Source organism: Malus sylvestris, chromosome 13 (assembly GCF_916048215.2).
Source record: "Malus sylvestris chromosome 13, drMalSylv7.2, whole genome shotgun sequence".
Classification (NCBI taxonomy): domain Eukaryota; kingdom Viridiplantae; phylum Streptophyta; class Magnoliopsida; order Rosales; family Rosaceae; genus Malus; species Malus sylvestris.
Window position 1 is genome coordinate 32,748,473 of NC_062272.1, and position 27,642 is coordinate 32,776,114.

The 27,642-nt window shown below is 38.9% G+C and overlaps 1 protein-coding gene and 1 pseudogene across 3 annotated transcripts; one reads left to right on the forward strand and one right to left on the reverse strand.

Annotated features, from left to right (window-relative positions):
* The first annotated feature begins 4,539 nt into the window (after positions 1-4,539).
* On the forward strand, positions 4,540-6,427 carry LOC126595436 ((R)-mandelonitrile lyase 1-like; annotated as a pseudogene).
* A 925-nt stretch (positions 6,428-7,352) lies between these two features.
* LOC126596960 (ADP-ribosylation factor 1-like) lies at positions 7,353-12,856 on the reverse strand. Of its 3 annotated transcripts, none has more exons than XM_050263681.1 (9): positions 12,693-12,856; positions 12,380-12,595; positions 12,242-12,280; positions 11,961-12,023; positions 10,685-10,703; positions 9,513-9,624; positions 9,060-9,107; positions 8,704-8,834; positions 7,353-7,768 (listed from the first exon to the last, which is right to left on the reverse strand). In XM_050263681.1, exons 2-9 carry the CDS (start codon positions 12,480-12,482, stop codon positions 7,735-7,737), a joined length of 549 nt encoding a protein of 182 aa, XP_050119638.1. In that variant the 5' UTR covers positions 12,483-12,595; positions 12,693-12,856; the 3' UTR covers positions 7,353-7,734. The 3 variants fall into 3 exon arrangements, with proteins under 3 accessions (XP_050119638.1, XP_050119637.1, XP_050119636.1); XM_050263680.1 differs by having other exon boundaries at positions 12,697-12,854; XM_050263679.1 differs by having other exon boundaries at positions 12,670-12,851.
* Between the last annotated feature and the right edge of the window lie 14,786 nt (positions 12,857-27,642).

Here is a 27,642-nt window from a genome sequence, read left to right on the forward strand (position 1 = left end):
GAATTCTTCTTCATTAAAGTTATGATTGAAACATTCTATAATGATAAAATGTATATGGGAGACATAGTCTACATGGGATGGAAATCTATAATGATAGATTTAAAGATATAATTGGATTATCTCAATCCCTATTGATAGATGATAGATGTAGGAAGTTTCTCGAATGATAAACTTCAAATGAAAGGACAATTCCAATCAGACTGGGAAATTGCTCTTCTAAAAGGGAATGTACCCTTTTGACTCCCAAAGAAGCATAATGCGTAAATAGAATCATTTATGCATACACAGAAAGGTGATTTACATATTTCATATTGTATGAAAAACGTTGATATGAGTTGTACCAAGATCGGTACAAGACGATATCAGTGCAAGCCCAAGATCAGAACCATGGCAACTGTCAAGTGAGTCCTTAAGTATTTAAGAAATACTAAAGGATAGATTCCTCAAGAATGAGGAAGAATTAGAGTAACGCAATGGAAGTATAAATGTATTAGATTATGAATCTAATATCGTATCCACCATTGGATGTCTTTTCATTATGAATGAAGAGATAGTTGGATATCTCTTTATTATGACTAAAGTGATATTTGGGTGGAAACGTTATAAGTAATGACTTTAGTGTGTTCCATCATGCATGCTAAATATATCGCCATATAGAAGCTGACAACAATGTTGTTTGGATGGGAAAGTTCATTTATGAACTCTCCATTCAGTTCCAACCAGAAAGTGTATCTAGTGTATCCACACTAGGCAATAGCTCAAGCTAGGGAATCAAGGTCTCAACAAGATCCGAACTCAAATGAGAGGTTGAACCACATGATTGAGAATCATGTATAATGGTGACGTCGTTATTCTCAAGGTTGCTTCTATGGATAACATATAGATATTCATTATCTAGGCCTACTACTCAGCCATTTTTTAAATGAATTAAGAAGAGTTATCATCACTGATGACCAAGCTAATTGGCTCTAGTACAAGTGGGAGATTGTTGGAAATGTGCCCTAAAGCCAATCTTATGATGATACTTTACGGACATTTCACATGTTAAACTAATCTAGTTTAATATAAAGGGCAAAGATTATTGTTTAAAGCCGTCACATATAAATGTTATATGCTTAAACAATAAGTCCAAGGAATATGTAATTGGGAAAATGTGATCTAAAGAAGTTAGATTCATGAGACCATTCTCTTTCGTATGCATATCCTAAACATTCCTAATCATAGGATTGTCAATTGGGCATTAACAGTCCGTTAAGATCAGTACATGCTATGTCTTCTCTTAAAGAGAGTGACTGGTTTCGAGTCATTGGTGTTATTGACACCAAGACAAACATGTAGATGCTCAATAGAGAATGAGTCCACTGAACGCAATCAATAAGGAGTTCTCATACTCATGTCGCATGAAAACTGATGGTTAGGATAATGCAAAGTAGTCCTTTGACCTGAGGCATCATAATTATCTTAAGGTTAGATCCTTGATCTTTGACTATGTCAAAGTCACTCTATCAAAGGGTGTCCACGGCATAGTTGGGGTTAAGCCACTTAGCCATGGAGGCAAGTGAATGCACAACAAGGGATCTCTAACCTTCAAACTGTTTAAGGGAGAATACTCTATGATATGATTAAGAATCTCTGGCCAGAGTATGAATGAGATTTAGGAATTCGTTCCAAATCACATTCAAGGTAATCATATAAGTAAGAGAATCACATTGGATAGTGGACATGAATAAACTATCAAATCAAACAATGTGGTCAAGAGTATTGTATTAGAAAAAGACCATATTGCATTGTAAACCCAAATTGAATAGGTTCTCCACCTCTTCTAATTAACTTGAGTAGCCATGACATACTGCTAGGTGTCACTCATGGTTTGTGGAAGCCCTAAAGGTGTATAATCACTAAAGGGAGAATTGAAAAGTAAATTTCAATTCACAATCGATTTGAAGAGTTCTAATCGCCCACTGTCTCGTTGAAAGGAACCTAATGGATAAAAACCGTGTAAGGTAGAGATTGAATAAACAACGGAGATGAGTAAGGATAATTAAATGGTTTAATTATTTATGGCTAGGATTAATTAATATGTTAATTAATCAAACGAATAAGTTTGTTTTAGACCTCGGGTTAGCTTTGGGCCTCAAGGCCCAATGGGCTTCGAATGTCAAGTCCAATAACTCAAGTTGTATGACAACTTGAAAACACAAAGGGCATGAAATCCCAAGGAACCCACATGGCCGGCCATAGAGAGTGTGAGGGGGAATTGGTTTTAATTTCAATTATGCCACTCAATGTAAGTGGTTATAGAAAGGAAATTATAACCTATTCCCTCATAAGGGGTTTTCTAGAGAGAAGAGAAAAACACAAAAGGCTCTATCTTCTCTTAGGAGGCCGGCCACCCTAGGAAGAATGGACTAGCATCCATTTCTTCCTAGGTCACTCATCTCTTCCTCAATGCTCTCCTTGGTGTGGAAACATAGAGGTTCCCTTTCTTAGGAACTTGGAGAATCCATTCCTTCATCCATATCTAAGAAGTCATGGAGCCAAGAAGCAAAGTTCCTCCATCCACATCCATGGAGCCAAGGAGCAAAGGAGACTAAGGAAAGAAGGCCCTCACATGGGTGAATAGCTTTTTCTAAGCAAAGAGGTGCTTCAAAGGTATAAAAGTTTCTCAACTCTTTTCTTTAATATTTGAGTTAAGTCTTGGTTCTGCTAGGCCTTGAATTTCATGGGTAAAGTTTTTTTCTTTAGTGCATACAAGCATTATTCCACCTTTAATTGTTAATTGCATGCATAGATGTTGCTCAAATGAACTTGTTTTCACAAATTTTTCCTTCAGTACTTCGCTGTCTCATTTCTGGTCGATAAGGTGTTGGGTTTCAACTCATATGTTAAAAAAGAAATAAATAAACATGTTGAGGGGTCATCAAACAGTTGTTGGCAACTTAGTAGAATGAATCTTCCTTCGTGAAGAGGAAGCTGAGTTTCATGAAACTGCCAATGGACTGTGGGGCCAAAGTGGAAAACCAATCATGAGCTGCTCCCTGTAAAGTCATAGCAAAAACTTTGCACATTAAGGCTTCGTCCAGCTTGTTAAGTGCACCTACATGTTTCCTTCAGGCCTAAAGTTTCTTAGTCTCTCATCGAGCAACTGTTATATATCTTTGACTTATATGAGCTGCTGGTCCACATGCAGCGCTACTGCTTTACGATTCCGTGGTTGTCTACACTCTAGCTTTTACGACTACTAGATAGGAAAGTGTGTGGAGTCTACTTCAAATGCCTCACTAAACTTTTCTTACTCCTGGTTGGTGCACTGGATTGATTCTTGGTGCCCCCTAGAACCAATACGAGATTGAACGCTTAAGCATGAACCTTGCCTGGTTCAAATACTTCCCTAGGGACCAAGCCGAGTGTGAACACTTGCTCTTGATCCAAGGAGGGACTGCCCATTGGACTAGGTTCGAAATCGAGAGTGCACGTTGTTTTATCGGCCTAACCTTTAACGAATACTCTATGATGCCATGATCCTCAAGTGGCGAGTTACTTTGCTTATCAATGGATGGTTCCAAAGCTTTTGCCTTAGTTGATGATGAGTAGGATCCGCAACATCTATGACTTCTTTTCCTCGTCGCTTATAGTGGTTCTTGCTCGATCTCCTTGGATTTGGCGAGCCAAAATTAAAGTTGCAAAAGAGGTTGGCCTGAAAGAGGATTCGATTAAGCATCCTTGCCTGCTAGCTAAGCACCAAGGTTAAATCTGCAACATGCAAAGTAACATCTTCTGGATTAGTACAACCTCCAGTGGTCTACTATGGCGCAAGTCTGCTAACAAACATGTAATGCACTACGGGCAGAGCCATAAAAGGATCCACATATGAGCTCAGGTTATGGAATTGATTGAGAATAGAACGCCCCTAGGAGTTGTTGCCGCTTAGTAAAGAGCGATAGGAAGGGTGATAACTGTTTGAGAGGTAGTAGCTGCTGAAGGATAGGTGGCTATTTAGGGAGGAATGGCTGAATGATCTGTGGCCGTGCCTGGTCGTTGTCATTGTTCCTGCTGTTGGTGGTGTTGTGTCATAGCTTAGATTGCGACGCGTGGTGGTGGTGCAGCTGCGGTAATCGTATTGATGATGGCAGTGATATAGGGTCGTGAAAAGTCACAACAATCTCTTTTAGTGGTAAAATTGGCTCTAATCCTCAGATAAAAGGCGCAGCGAGGACCGTAACTAACAGTAAAACCAAATCCATGTTTCGAGGTCGTGGCGAGTCCATTGCAATCTTGGATTGCAAGGATTGCTCATTGTTGTTCTTACTTGTTGCCCTCCGTGTTCTCACCATGGTTATTTGATATGAACAAATGATGGTGAACAATGAATGAAAAACGAAAAACAATGAAAAAAGATTTTGGGATTTACTTTCTTCGCTTAAATCTCTAATCACACGTTGAGTATAACTCAATTTCTCTCAATGAAAGCACCAATTTGTGGATGCAAATTCTTTCTAGGGTTGGATTAACAAACTCACACTTACAAAATAAGAAACAATGTTAACCGAATTGACAAACGCCGAGAAAAAGGGGGAGGGTGTCCACCAAATGACATATGATGCCTATGTCAGAAAAAGTAGTTTGAAAGAAACTAGAACAAAGAGACTTTTGAGTAGTAGATGGTGGTTACCGATTTCCATTTTGGACTTGGCTATTTATAGGAGAGACTCGGTGCATGCGACTGGAAGGTGAGCCCACAGGCCATCATAGGTAGACCACTACGTTTTGCAAGTATTATATAGACCAACCTCCGCAAGAAGCTACAGAAGTCCTTTGCCAGAACGCGAGACACCTAAAGAAGACTCTGAAGCGTAAACCCTTGCTTCCTTGGGTTGGGGAATGCATGATGGAAGGATTGGGACATCATGGGCCCAAAGGGCACCTTGATATGTGTGTAGACCTAAAGGCCCAAGACCTATAGGGTAGGTAGTTGCTTGGCCCTTGAGGACTGGTGTGGCTTACTCATGACATCAAAGGTAAAATCGTCATATTAAGATAAAAGTCCACGTGTTAATCTCCTCTTGAATGTGGTTAATCTATGTCTCTACAAAGTTGACTTCAACAAGTTTCACTTGTTACCGAGTTACGTACTTGCATGCTCAAACACATGACATCAACTCTAACGAATAAATCATTGCACAAAATATTTTATTTAATTTTAAATTTTTATATTTGACACTGCATATTTTTTTGACTTATTGATATTTAAATGTTATAGGAAGACAAATTTCTTAAAACAGGACCTTGAAAATATATAAATCCATTACAATGTTAAGTTTATTTCTTTAAATAATTGGCCCAAGTTAGGATGAAAATATTTTCACTATATAGAGGTTATACCTATATAGAATATCATTATGGAATTATTTTACTGTAAACATCTCCTAGCAATTAGGATTTTTAGGGTGGTGATTGTTCATTCATGACTTGTGACGTTCTTGAACCGTTTAAGGTTAGGCCACGGGTGGCGTTGTTATATTAGATATTAGATTAGCTACTAGCGAAGTTTGAACTCACGCCGTCATGCAAAGACTCAATATATTTCCACCACTATGGTAAAGGCTCACGTGCTGCCTATTCATTTCATAAGTGCTTGTTCCATGTAATGTTTGGGTCCTGCGAGTAGAGGGAGAAAAGTCAACTTTTTAGTGGTCGCTCGTGTGTGTATCTATACATGCATAACGTCCTCTAATGAACATGCACAACCGAAAAAGTACACAATAAATTCTGCTAAATCTTTCAAAAGGAGAAACGTAAGTCTATCCGGCTTAAAATTTGTGTACAACGCCATCGATCTTCCATTAGAAAAAAAGTATGACTACGTGGCACATCAGGGTGTCCATCCGCAGCAACTTTATCGGCAAACAACTCCGTGCTCGTTCTAGAAGGGGGCGGTCTTCCTGCAACAAATCCGACTTGACTCAAGATGGGTTTATATACGATCTCCAACAAGAAGATGATGGAAAGACGCCGGTTGAAAGGATCATGACAGAAGACGGTATTCCTACTGTTAGAGGCAGGGTTCTTGGTGGCGCTAGTGTAATCAATACCCGAGTCTACACCAGAGCTAACATGTCATTCTACAATGAATCATGAATTAAATGGGACATGGATTTGGTTAACAAGTCATATGGGTGAGTTGAAGAAACTATTGTGTTCAAGCCAAACTCATTTCCTTGGCAATCTGTTATACGAGAAGCGTTTTCGGAGGCTGGTGGTTTTGGTACTGATAATGGATTCAGTTTGGATCACAATAAAGGAACTAGAGTCACCGCCACCGGTTCAACTTTTGACAACATTGGAACAACTAACAAAACATGCAGCTGATGAACTTCTTGTTGAAATATCCCACATCGATCGTATCTCTGAGAAAATAAGAGTTTAAATATCCAAACTTCACTCTAACTAATACCGTGACCTTTTGTGATAAAACTTCACACCTAACGGATTGTGCAACTTGTAATTAACAAGTTAAGGACAATATCAGTGTTGTGCAACTTGTAATTAACAAGTTAAAGACAATATCAGTGTTGTTGGAGTGAGGCTTTGGACCGTCTCTCTAACATAGTAGAGAAGATCATATTCTCTTCCGAAAATTCTAGTATGTTGCATCAGCGTCCTTATGTTGGCCAACTTATATGTGACAGTTCTCGTAATTTCATTAACATAACATTGTCCTCCCGAAGTCCAATGGAAGCCTATTTTGTAACAGTTCTGGGTATTACAAACAACTTATACCAATGTTCTCTCGAGCCTATAGACTTTTTCCTTGTCCTTCTTATCCCCTGCCAAATTCAACTTTTGCTCACATTCCTAGCAAAAGTTCCAGGATCCTTGCCCTATGTGACTCCCTCAAGCTAAATTCATTCTTTGATGTAAAAATCGGTCGAAATGTCAGATTCAACTACTTTTAAAAAACCAACGGACCTTTCTCATTGTGTTGAGCCGAACAGCTACATGTGCTCCGCATCACCTCATTTGTGTGTCCACATGCTAGGGTTGAAAATTTACCACACATTGACAGGAAGAGAAACCTTGCATGAGCATATAAGGAACCTTTTCTTGTAACGTATCTAAAGAGCCGTTCTCTCATGAATTTTGACGCGTAGTGTAAACAGGGGACTTTCGTACAATACATCCATGTACTACAATCGCCTGTTAATGGTCAAATATGTTGCAGTGACACTCAACGACCATACCTCTCTGGTAAGGAATCTCCCTTGCAATGTCGTTTCCCATGAACTATAAATGATAATCTTGAAATACCTTGTAATTTACTTTCTGAACTAAGACAGGTACGAAAAATACAATGGCAAAAACACATTAGGTTCATTTCTTCAAGTTTCGGCTCAAAAGTGACTGATAAACCAACCCAAAGGCGATAAACAATATTGGTCAACTTCCATGTCCAAGGTTAGAAAAATTACATTATCCCAACCACAGAAGAACACAAGCAAAATAAAAACTAGCATAACTGATTAAAAGCACAGAAAAACACGAAAATGACTAAAATACGAGCCAAATTTTACATGTATAACAGTCGTTTGCTCCAAAATGGGAACAGAAGAAAAATCGGCAAAGGACAATAGCCATAACTGCACTCTTGAATGAAATTTTCTATCAGAACGCCATTCCTCCCAAATTCTGACCTGTCTACGCAGAAGTAAGCTTTGATTTCCCAAAACCGATGGATTAGCCACCTCCGGACTTGAGTGTGTTACTCAACCTACATTAACAAGTATATTGTAAACAAAGAAGTTGAAAACTAAATAGAAATTGAAAATTCATCATCACTTGTAACCGTACAAAGTCTTAAAACTAAATTTAACCACACCAAAAAAACTATGTTATGAAATAAATCCCCCCAACCGCACCATGCATATTGTTCAAAAGGAAAAATAACTGTTATTGGCACTCCATAAAAGTCGCCATGCAGTCCTCACTAGTGAAGAAAATAAGGGACGTAGGAGTGCATGAGGACTTTAGTGCTAATAACAATTCCCATAGCAAAACTCAAACAGAATGCATATCGGGCAGGAACCAGGATTACAGTCAATAGTTTCAGAAGGGAATTAATGGATAAAAAATCCTGATGACTTCATGCTGGACCCTTGAAATTTCTACTACGTTAGTGGGAACAATGTTAGCGTAAATAGTTAATATTAGGCATGTATGCAACAAATGTGAAAACTACTAGTACTCGCTTTTTGTTCTAGCTTAGCAGTTGGAGGTCTAATTTTAATCTACCATCACTGAAGATTTAACTCTGAAATTATCAAATTCGTTCTACAAGCTCGGTTTCTGCATGATACTCATGGTTAAAATCATTATAAACACCGTATTGACAACTAAAGTACCAACTAATGCTTTTTGGGACACGTGGCTTCTAATAATGGACTGAGGTGAACTGAGCATAAAACTCAACAAGAAGTTACCGGACTTTTCCTTTCCCCTTTGCTCTTCACAAGGGAAGCCAAGACAATAGGCAATAACTATTAGCTCAACCTTCATCCAGTTAAATGTCAGTTCAGTGTCATCCAGTTTTAAAACTGTAGGAAATTCCTAGGATACATAAATGTGTAGAACACGTGTAACTACAAAGGAACACATCCACCATTTCTAAATAGAATTACAGAAAATTTGACAAAAAGTAACGCATACCAGTCTAAACCCTCAAATAGGCCTTCCCCTTTTATGGCAGAAGTTTTAAAAATAGCCCACTGGCGATTTTTTATCTTGTGCAACTCTAAAGCCTCAGTTATTGCAGCATCATCAAGTGCACCAGGAAGATCCTAATAAACCAAAAGAAAATATAAAAATGATCACAAAGAGCAAAACTGATTGAAAAAAATAGGCACAAAGATATGAAACTGAACTTTGAATGTAAGAACTGCTGCCCTTTCAAAGTTTTTTAACAAATGATATTTTTCTTGTTCTTATACATATACATATTATTCAAATGATTAAACAGAAATTTTTCACCGAACCATGCAAATCTAACAGAAAATTCCACAAACCTGCTTATTGGCAAAAATGACGACAACTGCACCTTTCAACTCTTCCTCCTGTCAAAGGGCTCAAAAGCAATAAAACCACTATCAAATGCACAAATATACATAAATAACCAACACAACCAATAAGTAAAAGCCAAACTCAAGGGAGTGAGAGAAAGAGAGTAGAATTATGGAATCACAAACATCCAAGGCCAAGAATTCACATTAACTTAAGTTTCTCACACTACAAAGAATTTCCACCTTATTATTAAGATTCCCAGAGGCTCCAACTAGATCTATTTATATCCCCTCTAAACAAACTTCTTAAATCAATTTCTCTTTCCTTATATTTACATTTACAGCAACAGAGCACTGACAACAATACGGAAGCTAGAATACATGACGCAGAAAAAGGCCTATACTATATATTCCAAAAAATTATTTTAAATATTCAAATGCAAGCCAAAAATAAGTTACCTCCAGTATTGCATGAAACTCGTCTTTAGCTATTACCAGCCTATCGGTGTCACTAGAATCAACAACATAGATTATGGCCTGAGTATTTGGAAAATAGCATCTCCAATATGGCCTGTGACACGAAACAATATAGAGTCTGGTGAGCTTATTGTTAACTTAGAAATCACTGGGAGTGACAAACCAAAAGATACTCAAAGTGACCCAACAGTACGCATACCTTAAAATTCAAAAAACATGAGTTTCAGTACCACAAAATAGTATGCTCAAGATACGCATCAGATGAAGATTTTCATTAGTAATTCCCAATCATAAAGCATTACATCCTATGGATACTTTCTTTATGGGTAAGCAATTCAAAAGGAAAAAATGATAACAAACCTTGACCTAACCCTTACAACTGGTACCCATACTGCTCATCCAGGGATCTCCCTTTTGGGTGTCCTTAGTGAAAACAAGATGTTACCCAGCCAAGTTATTTTTATATAAAGCTGCAATGCTAATAAATACCCATCAATGTTTTATCTTAAAACTTAGTCTGGTGTCAAGCTAAAAAATAAAAGGCTACTATCATCATCTATCCCTCATATTCAATGGCAAAGCCCAATTGTTTAACAATTACGTGTTTTGCATAAAGTTTCTAACAGTGTAGTTCATACTAAAGCACTCTTAGATTAGATCAATTTGGCTTGAGAGACTATATCTCAACATGAATTTACTTGGACACTAATGGCATCCATCAAAGCATTTCAATAAAATAAAGAAACATATTTACACAGAGAATTCAGGCATACAGAATAATCAAAGTGACATTGCAACACCCCGTAAATGGATCCAATTAATAATCATAAAACGCAGAACCACATTTATACTGAAACTTCAATCAAGCAAAGCTTACGGAGGGTTCTGACAATAAATCCTACTCATATAAAATACAAGCACATATTCCATTTATGATATTTTTCTAATACAAGTACATGTTCCATTTATGATAATTTTCTTCTAACCCTCAATGAAGATTCACTTTAAAAGGCTAGAACATATGTACTAATCAAGATTCATCTGGCACATCAGATTACAAAATATTATAACTTATACTTCTATTAATATAAATACAGAAAAGTTTACAAAATATCAAACCATATCAAAATACCATTTTGTCAAAGAAACAATACCTGATACTTGTCTGTCCACCTGTATAAGCAAACAATAACAAATTTATTAGACCAATGCAAAAACGTGACTTCTCTTTTTTTTTTATCAAGAAACTGACATGAGTCCATAACTTGAGCTTTAAAAGTTATTATCCATCATATTAAAGATTAAAACATCATATAAGTAGTGAAAAATGATGTAAGAGCTTTTAGAGTTATTTTCCATTATACAGAAGGAAATACATGTTAACATTGCTTCCAAAAATTACAACGATGCACCAGTAGTCATGAAAGGCAAAGTTTAAAACCAAAATATCATGATCATAGCATACTGCCTCCTTAAAAGAAAATTCAATATACAATAAACTAAAATAATTCTGTACATGAACACAAACTCCACTTAAGCAACAAAAAACAACAAGTAAAGTTAAACACATTCAAACACGCAGAATATAGATAAGAATATACACTTCTCTGTAATCACAGGATAAAAGACTAGATTATTTCAACTTTTTACATTTCATATTAACTGATAATTTTGTTTACGTTAAGTACATGAACACAACCAACCACCAGAAAGTTGAAAAATTGAAGTTAACGTAAACAAAGTTGACAAAGTTGAAATATTAAGGCCTAATACATCCGCCTTCAGTTGGGTAAATAGAGATCATGGTCTTAAAGAAGAAAAATTGATAAAAGACATATTTTCTTTTGACTATTTTGGTAAAAGCATCCATTTTAATATGGTTATAGAGGTCCAATCCAGTCATGAATAGCTTGAGTTCAAGCCATGGTGTCTTTCAATCCTGTTTGTTGATTCAAGGAACAAATCAAGCTCAAGCTTGTATCAGTCGCCTAGGCATAAAATTAAGCTGTGAATCACATCAAAACCATCTCCTTAATATTGTACCAAAATTCATGTGATTCCAACTATATATCAGCTTCTCATAAGTCATTTGAAATAGGATCAATAAGTCCAATCTAAATCGACCATGACTAGAGTTTGAACCCTACTGTTTTGGATATGGATCTGGTTCTCTGATCCACTATTCAAATTTACAACTGTTACAATGATAAGGTTATTGAAATACGTATCCAAGTTTTTTGCCTCAGTAAGAGTTTTACCCCTAAAATTCATACTGACTCTACAAAATTAATTAAATCAAAGCACATCTAATCTCCAACTTCAGGTATACTCTAAATAGCAGGTCATTGTTCTCCTACAATATGGAATCAAAGTAGCATATCTCACTTCATGCCGACTGAAGATACAAGTAGGGTATATATATAGGCATACCGAGATCCCAGACTTGGAACTTGATGTTGTTGTACTGCACTGTCTCAACATTAAATCCAATCGCTGCATCCAAGTAAAAGAGATGATTTAACAAAATATCTTATTTCTAATCCGAAGAACAAGGGAAGCTGCACAAACTCGCTAGGCTACCATTTAAGCAGTACATTGACTTGTTACATTCAAATTTTCATCATCTTGTAATTTGTGAGCAACCAAACAACAAGAAAATCAAATACAACCCATAAACAACCGAACCCGAAGAAACGAAAAGGAATACCAACTTGGGATCGTGGAGACAACCTCCCCCATCTGAAGCCGATCTGGGGAAAACCCAATGCAAGTCAGAAATCACCAAAATTAGCACAAACCCACTTCACAAAATCGAAGAAAAAAAACACAAAAGGGCAGTGAAATCGCACAGAGAATGGTGGTTTTGCCAGCATTGTCCAATCCGAGGACGAGGATCCGAGCTTCCATGTTCCCAAACAGGGAAGAGAACATTTTAGTGAACAAAATGCCCATCTTTGTGCGAGATTTGATTTCGCCTCAGCGCATGAATGGGCTCGGAGATCAAACGGATTTGAATCCTTTTATGGGTCTGAGATCGGATCTTGAACTCAGAACCCTTTACCTCCCTGCAAATACCATCAGAGTGAGAAAAGTGTGATCACGAAGAGAGAGAGAGAGGGGGGGGGGGAGATTTGCGTGCCTGGGGAAAGAGAGAGGGCCTGCCTGCCTGTGAAAATTGCTGAGGATTTGTGAAATTTTGAGAAATTTGAAAACTGGGGGTGGTGGAGATAAGAATTTTATTTTTTTTCCTTCTCCGTTTGCAATTTTCTGAGAGGAACGAATCGAAATTGGGGAACACGGAGAATCAGAAGTAACGCAGTCTGGAATTTTGGAGGAGTTTTATTCCCGTGATTAGCGTGCCGTAAGCATTCTTCATTCAGTGGGACCCAATTGCTTACGTGGCAATATTCTGCTCGTAGATTACAAGAGAGGATCCTCGTTGGATCCTCTTTGTGAGGATCCGGGATCCTTCAATCACATCCGTTTATCCTACATCGTACTGCACGATGTATAATAAACGGATGTGATTAGAGGATCTTCAGGATTCTCACAAAAAGGATTCGACCAGGATCCTTCTGGGTTGATTACCTTGGAATACAAAATTTTGTGTGCATCAGATACACGTGGATGCTGACATGTGTACTATTATTAGTATTGGGTAACTAACTTGGCAATTTCTTACTCGACCTGTTAACACGACACGAGAATAACAGGTTTTATGTCAACACAATAACTAATCAGATCGTTATTGAGTTACTGGTTAAAAACTCATTAACAATGGGTCCTTAATGGGTTTACATTAGACCCGGCAGTTTCTGACACCACACTGTGACACGACACGAAAACAACACGAAAATAACGGATTTCGGGTCAATACGATAACTTATCGGGTCATTATCGAGTGACCCGTTATGAACCCGTTAACGAGTATACACGCGGGTAACCTGTTTCGACCGGTTAAGAAAATATTTATTTTGATAATTTTAAAGTTAATTACTAAATGATTTATTATAAAATACAATAGCCATATTAATATATATACAATATATTCTATATTAAATATTGTATTATTATTCTATATAAGTTTAAAAAATAAGTTTTAGTCATTATTTATTTTTATTATGAGAGTTCCTTATTATCATTACTAGGATAAATTTTACTTAACATGTTGTTGTCCAAAATTAAAATAAACTAATATAGTATTTGTATAGGTAAGAACTAAGAAGACATACAATTTATATTTAACCTTCGATTGCCATTTACGCTTTATTCTTCTTTCTGAATTTCATTTTTTAAATTTTCTTTTTTTGAAAACATGATCATCTGATAGATGTAAGAAGATGAAAGGTTCAGATCTTTGGTATCATGTTTCGATATTTACGGTTAACTGAAATATGAGTCAAAATCATATAGTTTGTAGAAACTTTATAAACATCAAGCAATATTTTCACTAACCGTAAAACTCTGAATATAATATCAAGGATCCAAACTGTTCATCTTTCTGCATCCTCTAATAGATCAAGTTTTCAAAAAAGAAAATCTGAAAAACAAAAAACAAAAAACAAAATTTGATGAGAACAATGAAGCGTAAATGTAAACAACAATCAACGGTTAAATTTTGACCTATGATTTATATGATTATAGTGACGAATTTCGAAGTAAAGCTTTTCATGAAAGTTGTAAAGCTTGTCATTATGAGCGTTTATATATTTTTTCTATATTTTTTTACACTTATGAGTCGATATCATATAGTTTGTAGAAACTTTATAAACATCAAGCAATATTTTCACTAACCGTAAAACTCTGAATATAATATCAAGGATCCAAACTGTTCATCTTTCTGCATCCTCTAATAGATCAAGTTTTCAAAAAAGAAAATCTAAAAGAAAAAAACAAAATTTAATGAGAACAATGAAGCGTAAATGTAAACAACAATTGACGGTTAAATTTTGATCTATGATTTATATGATTATAGTGACGAATTTCGAAGTTAAGCTTTTCATGAAAATTGTAAAGCTTGTCATTATGAGCGTTTATATATTTTTTCTATAGTTTTTTACACTTCTACATTAGTTTAAAAACTATTAAAGACTTTAGGTAAATGAAAATATACTTAAAAGAAAAATACGTTTTTATGTTTTGGATGTGACAATATGGTATGTATATACTTATTTAGTATTATGTTTTTCATTTGATTATTTATTGGTTTAAAATATATTTTCCTTAACAGGTAACGGGTTGGGTCATATTACCTGTTAATATTATTGGGTCGATTTTGGGTCGAGTCATTTTACCCTTTTATTTTAACGGATGTTACACGACACGACCCGTTAAGATATTGGGTATGACACGAAAACGACACGAACACGGAAAACACGACACGAATGTCAGGTCTAGTTTACACACAGGTAACCCGTTTCGACCAGTTAAGGAAAAATTATTTTAATTTTAATGTTTAACTACTAAAAATACTTACTATAAGTTAAAAAAAAAAGTAAGTTAAAATTTTTAATCATAGCTATAATGTATATATTGTATATCAAATATGTATTATTGTATTATTATTCTATATAAGTTATAAAAAAAAAATAAGTTTTTTTCTTAATCACAACAAGTGACCCAATAATAAGGGTGCGAACTGCAGCTACCTAATAAACAAAAAAATGTGGGAGGTCCTAGGTTCAATGCTTCGAGTTGGTGAGCCTGCATGACCGTTGTGGAGCCAAAAATAATCAAGAAAAATATGGAAGCTACATGTGAATTTTTGGGTAAAAAGACAAAATTATCCTCGAGACACACCAGAACTCCCACGAGCAGTGGACAATAACGACTCAATCAAGGTCAAAGGTTAACAAAATAGGTATTCATTCAAAACCTATTTCATCAAGCTTCATCAAATCCTCACCACAAGATAACCCCAAATTATGCTTTCAAATTAGGATTGATTACCAAAATTAATTGATTAATTTCCTAATTAATTTCTTAATTGATTGCAAGATATTATTTTGACATAATATCTTGCATTTAGAACTAAGAAACCACCATAAGTGGCCAAACCCTTTTTCTACAAATAGGGTCGGCCACACCCCTATAAATAGCCCTCATTTTCTCCAAAACCTAAGTCCAATTCTCTTCTAAAATTCTTCAAATTTCTCTAAACACATTCTCTCTCAAATTCTAACTTAGGCATCGGAGGTTCTTCGGCCAAAGCCCCCTCATTCATCATGGATGCGTGAGACTCTTGGCCTTGACCTAAGGTGTTAATTGTTTTGTAGGTGCATTTTCGTCCAAGAAGAAGAATGAAGAAATTTGCATCCACAAATTGATGTTTTCATTTAGAGTCTTGATTCAAACGCTCGTAAAAGACTCTCGCATTCAAGGTTTTTCGTTTTCTTATTCATTTGTAGATTTTTCGTACGTTCTTATTCTTGGAATTTTTATTTATAAAAATTCTTTGATAAAACGTAAAAGAAAAGTACAATGACTAGAAACCATGACAAACAGAAATTCCAATGTACAAGAATTAAGACCACAGCGATCCATGAGGCTCAACACAATGACGAATGGAGCGGCAAAGGGACTCCATCGTGGTTATGCCTACGACAGCCACCCTGGCAGCTCACAACGAGATAGGGACTTATGGTGAAGGCCTCACCTTACAGCCACAAGCCTAGGCCTGTGCCAACTTGCAGCAGTGAGCCCAGGCCCATGCCACAAAAGAGCCTAGCATGGCCCAAGCTCAACGAGCCTAAGCTGCAACCGCAGCTGCCAAAGTAACAGCCTAAGCCCCGCAGGCCTAAGGTGCTGCACAGGCCCAGGCCGCGCCAAGATAAGCCCAGCGTCTACACACTCAGGTGGCTCGGTCTGTGGCCACGACCCGACTCGCTCCTGCGATCCAACTCGAAGCCCAGCCCACTTCCGTGGCCTTCCAAGCAACCAAACCCAGTCTGAGATCAATTTAACCTACCCGGCTCTAAATTTCTGAACCTACGATTGAATCGGGGGCATTTTCACCCCATTTCTCTATGGATTTGACATTTCCCAACTCAAATCTCGTGCCTAGAGTCTACCACACTTCCACTACTCAAGGAGACGCATTATGTCCAAGCTCTTCCAACTCAAATGGAGAATAATACTTGTCTTGACAAGTCATAGAGTTGATGAGTGCCCTCGCACAGCAGACGACCTTGGTGAATTAGCTTGTTTATACCATATTTGACCAATCCCAAAACTACTGAGCACCGGTCAACGTTATATCGTCAAGGACCCAGAAGAGTTTCCCTCCAACCAAGAGGCCAATCACAGTGCGACACATGTCGACATCAGAAGCCAATCATAGTGCGACACGTATCAACATCAGAAGCCAATCACAACACGACACGTGTCAATGTCAGAATGAAACTAGAAACTCTCTTTTATAAATAGAGATCATTCTCTCACAATATTTCCTAATGTCATTTGTACTAAATCATTCACTAGTACTCACTAAAGGAGAGCTTGAACCTATGTACTTGTGTAAACCCTTCACAATTAAGGAGAACTCCTCCACTCCGTAGACGTAGTCAATCTGGGTGAACCGCGTACATCTTGTGTTTGCTTCCCTGTCCCTATCCATTTACATACTTATCCACACTAGTGACCGGAGCAATCTAGCGAAGGTCACAAACTTAACACTTTTTGATGTACCAAAGTCCTCACTAATTTTGTGCATCAACATTTAGCGCCGTCTATGGGAACGACATTTATTCCCACTCTCTTCAGCTTTGCCAAGCTGGCTTCCACCATTCGTACATTCTCTTTTGACCAGGCATCCCTCTCCAACATGGGGAGCGAAAGAAGCCACAGCACATAGAATGACACCCCTCTTTCACAAAGTGCGAAGCAACGAAAGAAAGAAAGAAGGTTGCTTTTCAAGCTAAAGTCGATGACCTAGAAGCTCAAAACAACAAGATAGCAATGAAGAATGAGGTCCTCCAGGAGCAGTATGAAAAGCTCTTTGAGACGCTCCACGAAACTAGGCGTACTTAAACACGCAAGCTCGTTGCCCCTATGGACATCAACCATCATCTGGGTGCCCCCCAACACAGAGGGTCACCTCCCTTCGACATGGGTATCCCTGATGAGGAGCGAGCTAATCATCAAAACATTGATCAACATGAGACTTCTCTCAACCCAGATACTTCGACCCGAAGTAGAAGAAATGGATGAAGACACCACCTTGTAGAAGGATTGGAAGGATTGAAAGTTGTTTATCGTGACTGCCGAGACTTCTTCAAGCAACGTCGAGAGAATCCCCTCCACATATGCTCAAAGATCAATAACCCAAAGGTTTCTGAAAGACTCGGTCACCTCCCACGACAGAGGCTAGCTGCCAATCTAGGGAAGGAACAACAGGTCCTAGAGGAACATGAAGGTACAGGGGACTCTGAGGTACTCCGACAGACTCGCCCTAGAAGTCAGTATGGCGAGTCCAAGAAAAAACCACACGCCCTTGCTCAAACTTTCCTACTTCCAAGAGGCAATGGAGACATACGAAAGAAAATTCCAGTGGTACATGACTCCACTCAGGACCCCCTTATCCTACAGCTGCTTCAGGAAGTAAACAAGTTGAAGGCCGAACGTCAGGGCTAGATACCTGACTAGAACCAACCCAGGCATGGCCCTCTCACAAGAAGGATCCTCGACACCTCCCTTCGAGCAAAAACAAAACAAAAGCTTGGTTTACAACTTTATACTGGAAGAACGATGAAGAACGACGAAGAACGATGGCTTCTCTTCCCCTCCACCCTCTCTGGCGGAGCTCTAAACTAGTATTGTCGTCTTCCACCTGAGACAGTAGACTCATTTGAGGAATTGAGGAAACTGTTTCTCTTTCAACACATCTTCCAGACCGATCACTTGCATTCTGCAGATGACTTGTTCACTATTCGCCAGAAGCCGGACGAGTCACTACGAGAGTATGCCGGTCGCTTTAGCCATAAGTATTCTCACTGCGCTGAGGCAGATGACAAGATCGCCTTCAAGGCCTTCATGGCAAGCCTACGTGATTGTTTCTTCAAGTACATGATCAATGCCAACACTTGGAAGACTTATTCTGAGGTGATGGCACAGGCTTACAACCACACCTATGCCGAAGCAAGGACATACCAAGGGAACCCCCATATGGTTAACCCCTATCAACAAATGGGAAGTGAAAGTCAAGTTCTACCAAGTGAGGAGATATTGGCCATTAAGACACCCATTGCATCATCTCCTACCTCATTTAGCTACTCGTTAAGTCACCAAACGTATCTGTCTCTTGGTAAGAGGAAGGATTTTTACTCTCAGCAAGCCCATTACAACAAAAGGGATAAAAGTTCGTATCAAACAACCAGGGGTGAACGTACCGTCGACTATTATGACTATGGGGCCAAGCCTCACTCTTTCAAAGTGGAGGACTAGGTACTGAAGGAAATGTTATTATAAGAAGGCATACACATTACAAATGTTTTGACTCTCAACCGCTTGAGATCTTTTGTCACAAGTTATTCGGCAAATATTTAAAGAATAGGGAATTCAGAAAACTTCTTCTGAGTCTTTTGCGTTCCTAGCACTGGAACACTTGGTCTACGCTGACCTACCCTTATACTTCAACTCAGAGCTTCAACATGCGTACTTTGACACAAAGTATGTGATACTAAGTGTTACAACCAACATGGTTCACATATCAAAAGCATGGATCCCTTCATGCATAGCAAAACATTCATAAGCATCACTCATATCAATCAACATAAACATTATACATTCCAACACATTCATACATAAACATCATACATTCCAACACATTCATACATAAACATCATACATTCCAACGCATCCATACATAAGCCAATTGTGCTTCGAAAGGGTTCAACATACTTTGTGTCTTCGACACTTGCTACAATGTGCCTCGACACCTTGCCCTTATTCTCACCAACTAGGTGATGAAATGTGAAGAATGAACTCATCTTCATACCACTAACCAGGTGATGAAATGTACAACCCGTACTCTAATATCAATTGGCAACTTGCCACTCATGCCACCAACCAGGTGAAGAAGGAACTCATCTTCATGCCACCAACCAAGTGATGAAATGTACAACTAGTACTCTAATATCATTTGGCAACTTGCCACTCATGCCACCAACCAGGTGATGAAATGTACAACCCGTACTCTAATATCATTTGGCAACTTGCCATTCATGCCACCAACCAGGTGAAGAAGGAACTCATCCTCATGCCACCAACCAGGTGATGAAATGTGATGAAAGGTGATAAAGGAACTCACCTTCGTACCACCAACCAAGTGATGAAAGCAACTTACCATTTATTCCACCTACTAGAAGACGAGTGGTACAACTTGTACATGTGAACTCCTAGCATTCACAAATAATAAAAAACCCTAAAGCTTGACAACTCAACTAGGGGAGCACTTATGCCCAATAAGAGTTATAGTCACCAACAAAGTCTTATTGTAAGCCAACAACAACTTCAGTGCATGGCATACGAAGATCAAGCTATTCAGCCCTCTTGAATCTACTTCAGACATTTCCCCTTTGTAACAATGCAAACACTACAACTCGTAGAAAGCTTCACACTCTTGATCAAGACAGTGTGAAGCAAAACCAATTTATGGTGCCAACAAGAGCTTTATCAAAGAAGTTCAACCACGATTCTCAAACGCTTCACACACTCTTGATCAAGATAGTGTGAAGCAAAACCAATTTATAGTGTCAACAAGAGCTTCATCAATGGAGGGCAACCACAATTCTCAAAATCTTCACACACTCTTGATTAAGACAGTGTGAAGCAAAACCAATTTATGGTGCCAACAAGAGCTTCATCAATGGAAGACAACCATAATTCTCAAAATCTTCACACACTCTTGATCAAGACAGTGTGAAGCAAAACCAATTTATGGTGCCAACAAAAGCTTCATCAAAGGAGTTCAACCACAATTCTCAAAAGCTTCACACACTCTTGATCAAGACAGTGTGAAGCAAAACCAATTTATGGTGCCAACATGAGCTTTATCAATGGAGGGCAACCACAATTCTCAAAAGCTTCACACACTCTTGATCAAGATAGTGTGAAGCAAAACCAATTTATGGTGCCAACAAAAGCTTCATCAAAGGAGTTCAACCACAATTCTCAAAAGCTTCACACACTCTTGATCAAGACAGTGTGAAGCAAAACCAATTTATGCTGCCAGCAAGAGCTTCATCAATGGAGGGCAACCACAATTCTCAAAAGCTTCACACACTCTTGATTAAAACAGTGTAAAGCAAAACCAATTTATGGTGCCAACAAAAGCTTAATCAATGGAGGGCAACTACAATTCTCAAACCTTCGAGGCAAATTCAAGATTGCTCGAAGCAAATTCAATTTATATGGTTCATCCAAACCCTCGACTACTACAAGGTGTGGCTTGCATCACAATCTTTTGCTCAACAATGTGGAAGCAAAATTTGTATATGTTGTCTCTCCCACATTTTCAAATTTCTAGTTTCCAAAAAAAAAAAAGGGAAATTCAACAAAGCTTCATCAATGGAGGACAACTACAAATTATCAAAAGCTTCACACTATCTTGATCAAGATAGTGTGAAGCAAAATCAATTTATGGTACCCAACAAAACTTCACCACAAAAACTTCACCAACAAAAGCTTCATCAATGGAGGACAACTACAAATTCTCAAAAGCTTCACACTATTTTGATCAAGATAGTGTGAAGCAAAATCAATTCATGGTACCCAACAAAAGCTTCAACTCCGAAGCTTCACCTACAAAGCTTAACTCCAAAGCTTCACCTACAAAAGCTTCACCCACAATAGCTTCACCCATAAAAGCTTCACCCATAAAAGCTTCACCCACCACAAAAGCTTCACCCACAATAACTTCACCTACAAAAGCTTCACCCATAAAATCTTCACCCACCACAAAAGCTTCACCTGCAAAAGCTTCACCCACAATAGCTTCACCTACAAAAGCTTCACCCATAAAAGCTTCACCAACAAAAGCATCACCCACAAAAGCTTCACTCACCACAAAACCTTCACCCACAAAAGCTTCACCCACCACAAAAGCTTCACCTACAAAAGCTTCACCCATAAAAGCTTCACCAACAAAAGCTTCACCCACAAAAGCTTCCCCCACCACAAAAGCTTCACCAACAACAAAAGCTTCACCCACAAAAGCTTCCCCAACCACAAAAGCTTCCCCCACCACAAAAGCTTCACCAACAAAAGCTTCACCCACCACAAAAGCTTCACCCACAAAAGCTTCACCTACAAAGCTTCAACACAAAAGCTTCACCTACAAAAGCTTTACACTATTGATAAAGATAGTGTGAAGCAAAATCAATTCCTGGTACCCAACAAAGCTTCACCACAAAAACTTCACCAACAAAAGCTTCATCAATGGAGGACAACTACAAATTCTCAAAAGCTTCACACTATCTTGATCAAGATAGTGTGAAGCAAAATCGATTCATAGTACCCAACAAAAGCTTCAACTCCAAAGCTTCACCTACAAAGCTCAACTCCAAAGCTTCACCTATAAAAGCTTCACCCATAAAAGCTTCACCCATTACAAAAGTTTCACCTACAAAAGCTTCACCCACAATAGCTTCACCTACAAAAGCTTCACCCACCACAAAAGCTTCACCCACAAAAGCTTCACCTACAAAAGCTTCACCCATAAAAGCTTCACCAACAAAAGCTTCACCCACAAAAGCTTCACCTACAAAAGCTTCACCCATAAAAGCTTCACCAACAAAAGCTTCATCCACAAAAGCTTCACCAACAAAAGCTTCAACCACCACAAAAGCTTCACCCACAAAAGCTTCACCTACAAAAGCTTCACCTACAAAGCTTCAACACAAAAGCTTCCCCTACAAAAGGTTCAAACTATCTTGACCAAGATAGTGTGAAGCAAAATCAAATCATGGTACCCAACAAAGTTTAAACCTCAAAGCTTCACCTACAAAGCTTCACCTAAAAAGCTTAAAATATATATATATATATATTTTCAAAAATTCGAAAATTCAAAAATTAAAAAATTCGAAAATTCAGAAATTCAAAAATTCGGAAATTCAAAAATTCAAAAATTCAAAAAAAAAAATTGCCTAGGCCTCCTATTCTTTGGACCTAACAACTTTCATAACAAATATATATGAATGAGGAGTTTTGGGCTACCACTTAGAAAGGAAAATGGCGAAGTTTTGTTATTTTGGAAACTTGGCTACTAGCAAGACACCTCATTCGTCAACTCCCTGGACCAGAGACTTGGGGGACTCCTACCATATGCTACTGCACCTTGATTCTCGGAAGTCTCACGACCACTAAGTGACTTGGATTTTTTCAAATCTCCAACCGAGAAGTTTTCCTCACTCTGGAAATTAAGGGAGCACTACCTCAACCTACATGCTTCACTCACAAAGCTTCAATATACAAGATTCAACAAAAGGAAAAATTCAAAGAACTTAGTGAAGAATGCCTTGGTGTATTTAACACAATACGTTGAAATGAAGCAAAGCTTGTTTATTGATATCTCCGATAAGTTACAAATATATACATATACATGAATCAAAATAAACAAACAAGAGGGAACCTTCACAAAGGTTGCTCAGGAAAAGTCTCAGCAATCGGCAGAGCCCCAGAAAGAGGAGGCACCAGAGGGTGATTATTCAGAGCCTCAGTACTAGGCAGAATCCCAGAAGGAGGAGGCACGAAGGTTGATCATTTGGAGCTTCATTACGGGGTACAGCCCCAGAAGACGAAGGCAATAAATGCCTTTAGAACAAACCCACAAACCTCTGATAATCAAGTAAAATCTTACCATCAGATTCCTGCAGCTAGTCGAGCTTCCTCTTCATGTTTGTAGCATAGTCATGTGCGAGCCTGTGCAACTGTTTATTCTCATGCTTGAGCCCTCTGATCTCCTGTTTGAGACTTATCACTTCAGCCGCCAATGATTCAACTTGGCAGATTCGAGCAAATAGGTGTTGAGCCATATTAGACATAGAAACTGCACACTGAACACTGAGAGCTAAAGAATCCTTAACAACCAACTCATCAGACCGTTTGGAAAGTAGTCTGTTATTTTTGGGAGTGAGAAGGTTCCTGGCCACCACCGCAACGGTCATATCATTCTTCATCACAGAGTCCCCAATGGTTAGAGGACCAGTAGGGGATAAGAAGAATGGGCGCCATATGTTGTCTTAAGAAGGCATAGCTGCCTCTTTACCAAAGTTCAAGTTAAAACGACGGTCGGATAGGCCAGACATTCTAAAAAATGATGAAGGAGAAATTAGGTGCATTAAATCTCTGAAGTAAGGGGAAAATTCCTACAAGCAATAACTCTCTGAATGTACTTCTTGCACACAATTGGTGCCCTTATAAAAGAAAGGGCAACATGGCCGTTGGTTCAAAAAATCGAAGAGGCACCACTTTCCACACGCAACATCAGCTCATCGGGTACCACATATAACTTTGCCAAATATCTCTGACAAAGTTTAGACACATAAATTTTGAAGGTCCAGCTACCCTACTATTGCCCACAAGGGTAAAGGAATAGCACCACTGCTTGATAACTAGAAAGTATCAATGTGTGTCAACCTCCGTGCTCCGTGGCAAGGCAAAATGGCAAAAATGCCCAACCTTTACTCTCATTCGATAAAACACTCCCAACAAGATTGCTTGCTCAAAAATCGAAGAGGCACTGCCCTCCGAGTCTCGAGAGCCAAACTCCCAACAGGATTACTTTCTTAAAAAATCAAAGAGACATTGCTCTTCGAATCTCAAGAGTCAGACTCCTAATAGGATTGCTTTCTTAAAAATCAAAAAGGCACCGCTCTCCGAATCTCGAGAGCCAGACTCCTAACAGGATTACGTGCTCAAAAATCGAAAAGGCATCGCCCTCCTAATCCTGAGAGCCAGACTCCCAACAGGATTAATTTCTCAAAAATCGAGAAGACACTGCTCTCCGAATCTCAAGAGTCAAACTCCCAACAGGATTGCTTTCTCAAAAATCGAAGATGCACCGTTCTCTGAATCTCAAGAGCCAGATCTTCGACAGGATTGCTTGTTCGAAAACCGAAGAGGCACCACTCTCCGAACTTCGAGAGCCAGATTTCCTTAGATAAAGCTTGTCTACAATCTTCACACACAACATCAGCTTTCCAGATACCACATACCACTTTTTCAAAGTGCTCTGACAAAGTTAAAACATGTGAAGCTTGCAGCTCCCACTACATTGCTATGACCAAGTAGATTAAAGGAATATCACTACTACTTGTTGTTAGGGAGACTCCTATATATGTCGACCTCCATCCTCCACAGCCAGGCAGACCTGCAAATAAAAAAAATGCTCAACTTTTCTTCACATCCGAGAGGGCACTCTCAGCAGAGTCTCTCGAAATACTCATCTTCTTTTCCCCCCGATAATACCTCTGCAAACAAGCCATACAAGAGCAAGAGTATCTCATATCATCAGGGTTAAAAGCAAGAGTATCCCATATCATGGTTTTTCCCTATCTTTTCTTTTGGCTTTGTTCTTACCTACAAGACAAGGAGAAAGAGAGCAATCAGTCAGCACTTGGAATCATGCTTCCAGTCAGGAACTAACTACCTGGAACTCCTTGCTTGATTACTTACCTAGCATTGTTCTCGAGTACTCATCTTCAACATCTTATACCTCCAGAAAAGATACCACATCTGCCTGAGGAACAGATAGGGCAAGTGAGAAGGATACAAGGAAGCATATGGAGACAAGCACAACAGAACACGTGATGATTCATCTATTACCTTGTCAACAATAAAAGTATCCCATATAATCAAGGTCGAACGCATTCTTGATTTGATGGACTTGTTTTGACCCTCAAATTCTTGAGTCGGCCTTATACTCTGGAGGAAACCACAAAACCTTCCAGCCCAGTTCAAGAATAAACCTGTGGAAAGTTACTTCTTCAAAAGCAAAAGTATCTCATATCATTTCTTCTCCATTTACTTCTCCTTATCCTTGTTGCTGTTTACGACACAAGAAGAAGGAGAACAATCAACCGGAAGCCGAAGTCGAACCTCCGATCTAGGTTACTTGCTTAGAAGTCTGATTGCTTACCTTATCTGTTACCTCATTCGGCAAATCTCCTAGCTCGGCAACTTGAGGGACTCTTACTATAGGGTTTGTATCGCACTTGACCAAGCCCAAAACTACAAGTAAGCTTCAAGTGAAATTGATACATTACCTTGTGCATCTTCATCGGTTAAAGATACCACCCCTGGATGGAGGAAAAGTACTTCCAGAGAAGATGCCACATCTACATATGAGACAGATAAGGCAAGTGAAAATGATACCACACTTCGGTACTTAGAAGTTTCGTGATTACTCAATGGCTTGGATCTTGCAAGTCCTCAACCGAGGAGCTTCCCTTACTCGAGAACTTAGGGGAGCACTGTTTGTACCATACTTGACCAATCTCAAAACTACTGAGCACCGATCAATGTTATACCGTCAAGGACCCAGCAGAGTTTCTCTCCAACTAGGAGGCCAATCACAGCGCAACACGTGTCGACATCAGAAACCAATCATAGCGCGACACGTGTCAACATCAGAAGCCAATCACAACACGACACGTGTCAATGTCAGAATGAAACTAGAAACTCTCTTTTATAAATAGAGATCATTCTCTCACAATATTTCCTAATGTCATTTGTACTAAATCATTCACTAGTACTCACTAAAGGAGAGCTTGAACCTATGTATTTGTGTAAACCCTTCACAATTAATGAGAACTCTTTTACTCCGTGGACGTAGCCAATCTGGGTGAACCACGTCCATCTTGTGTTTGCTTCCCTGTCCCTATCCATTTACATACTTATCCATACTAGTGACCGGAGCAATCTAGCGAAGGTCACAAACTTAACACTTTCTGTTGTACCAAAGTCCTCACTGATTTTGTGCATCAACATAGCTTTTGCAGTGCACCGAGATGCAACATACCCCTGATAAGGTGTCTCGAAGTAGGACAAGGGTAGAAAATGAACCTCTCCAGCAGTGTCCCGGTAAACAACCACTTGACAAATCATGAACCAAGCGTTCCAGCAGTGTACACTCCCGACTAGGCCCCCAAGAAAACTTATACTCCGGTTTTAGGGCGCGGAGGATAGTGCACTCTTGGTTAGGCCACATGGCAATCATACATTCACGGCTAAGACCATCCAATGATCAAGCTGAGCAACATTTCAGGCGAAGTGTTCATCCGCGGCTAGGCTCGCAAGAAGCATCATCCACCTCACATCGGAGTAGGCAGCACGACAGACGAAGAGAAGCAGTCACTCAATTCGACTCAAGTTCAACCGGCAACCTGCGAGGAAGTCACTCACCTGCTAAAAATGTACCACATGCACTGTAGCTGTGGCATAGATGAACCAAGCACATAGAAAAGTAGCCTAGACTAGCAGGTCAAGAACAGGGGCAGCCAAGAGCTTCGCTACCCTAACAAAGGCAAATTCAAGAAAAAGTAAAAAGGCTAATGACCGAGCGATTGCATAATTTCCAACGTAACGAGGTCACTAACAAGGCACTACAAAGGGACATGACCAATATAAGCAGGTCACCCTTCATGGATGAGATCGAGCAGGCAGAGCTTCCACGCAAATTCAGCATGCCACATTTCACATCCTTCAAATGAGATGGAGACCTGGAGAGACACCTAAAACACTACCAAAATGCAATGATCCTATATCGGAATAACGACGCTCTCATATGCAAGATATTCGCCACCACTCTACAAGGCGAGGTGTAAGATTGGTTCTACACCTTGCCACCACAATCCATCCGGAGTTTCAACGAACTTGCTTTGGTTTTCACCAAAGAATATTCATTTTATCGCTCGATCAAGAAGAAGTCTGACCACTTGTTCAACGTCAAGAAGAACCCAGAGGAGTCGTTTCGTAACTATGTGAAAAGGTTCAAAGCAAAAAAGGTAAAGATAGTCAGATGCAATGACGCGATAGCTAGAGCAGCCTTTCAAAAAGGACTTCCAGCAAACTACCCGTTGTTCAAAAAATTGATCAAGAAAAAAGATCTAACTCT

Excerpts from the sequence above, each read along its gene's own strand:
- LOC126596960 (XM_050263681.1), bottom strand. The coding sequence starts at position 12,482 with ATGGGCATTTTGTTCACTAAAATGTTCTCTTCCCTGTTTGGGAACATG. Across the intron at positions 12,281-12,379 it reads TGGCAAAACCACCATTCTCT|ATCGGCTTCAGATGGGGGAG; the intron begins GTGCGATTTCAC and ends GGTTTTCCCCAG. Across the intron at positions 12,024-12,241 it reads GGTTGTCTCCACGATCCCAA|CGATTGGATTTAATGTTGAG; the intron begins GTTGGTATTCCT and ends ACTTGGATGCAG.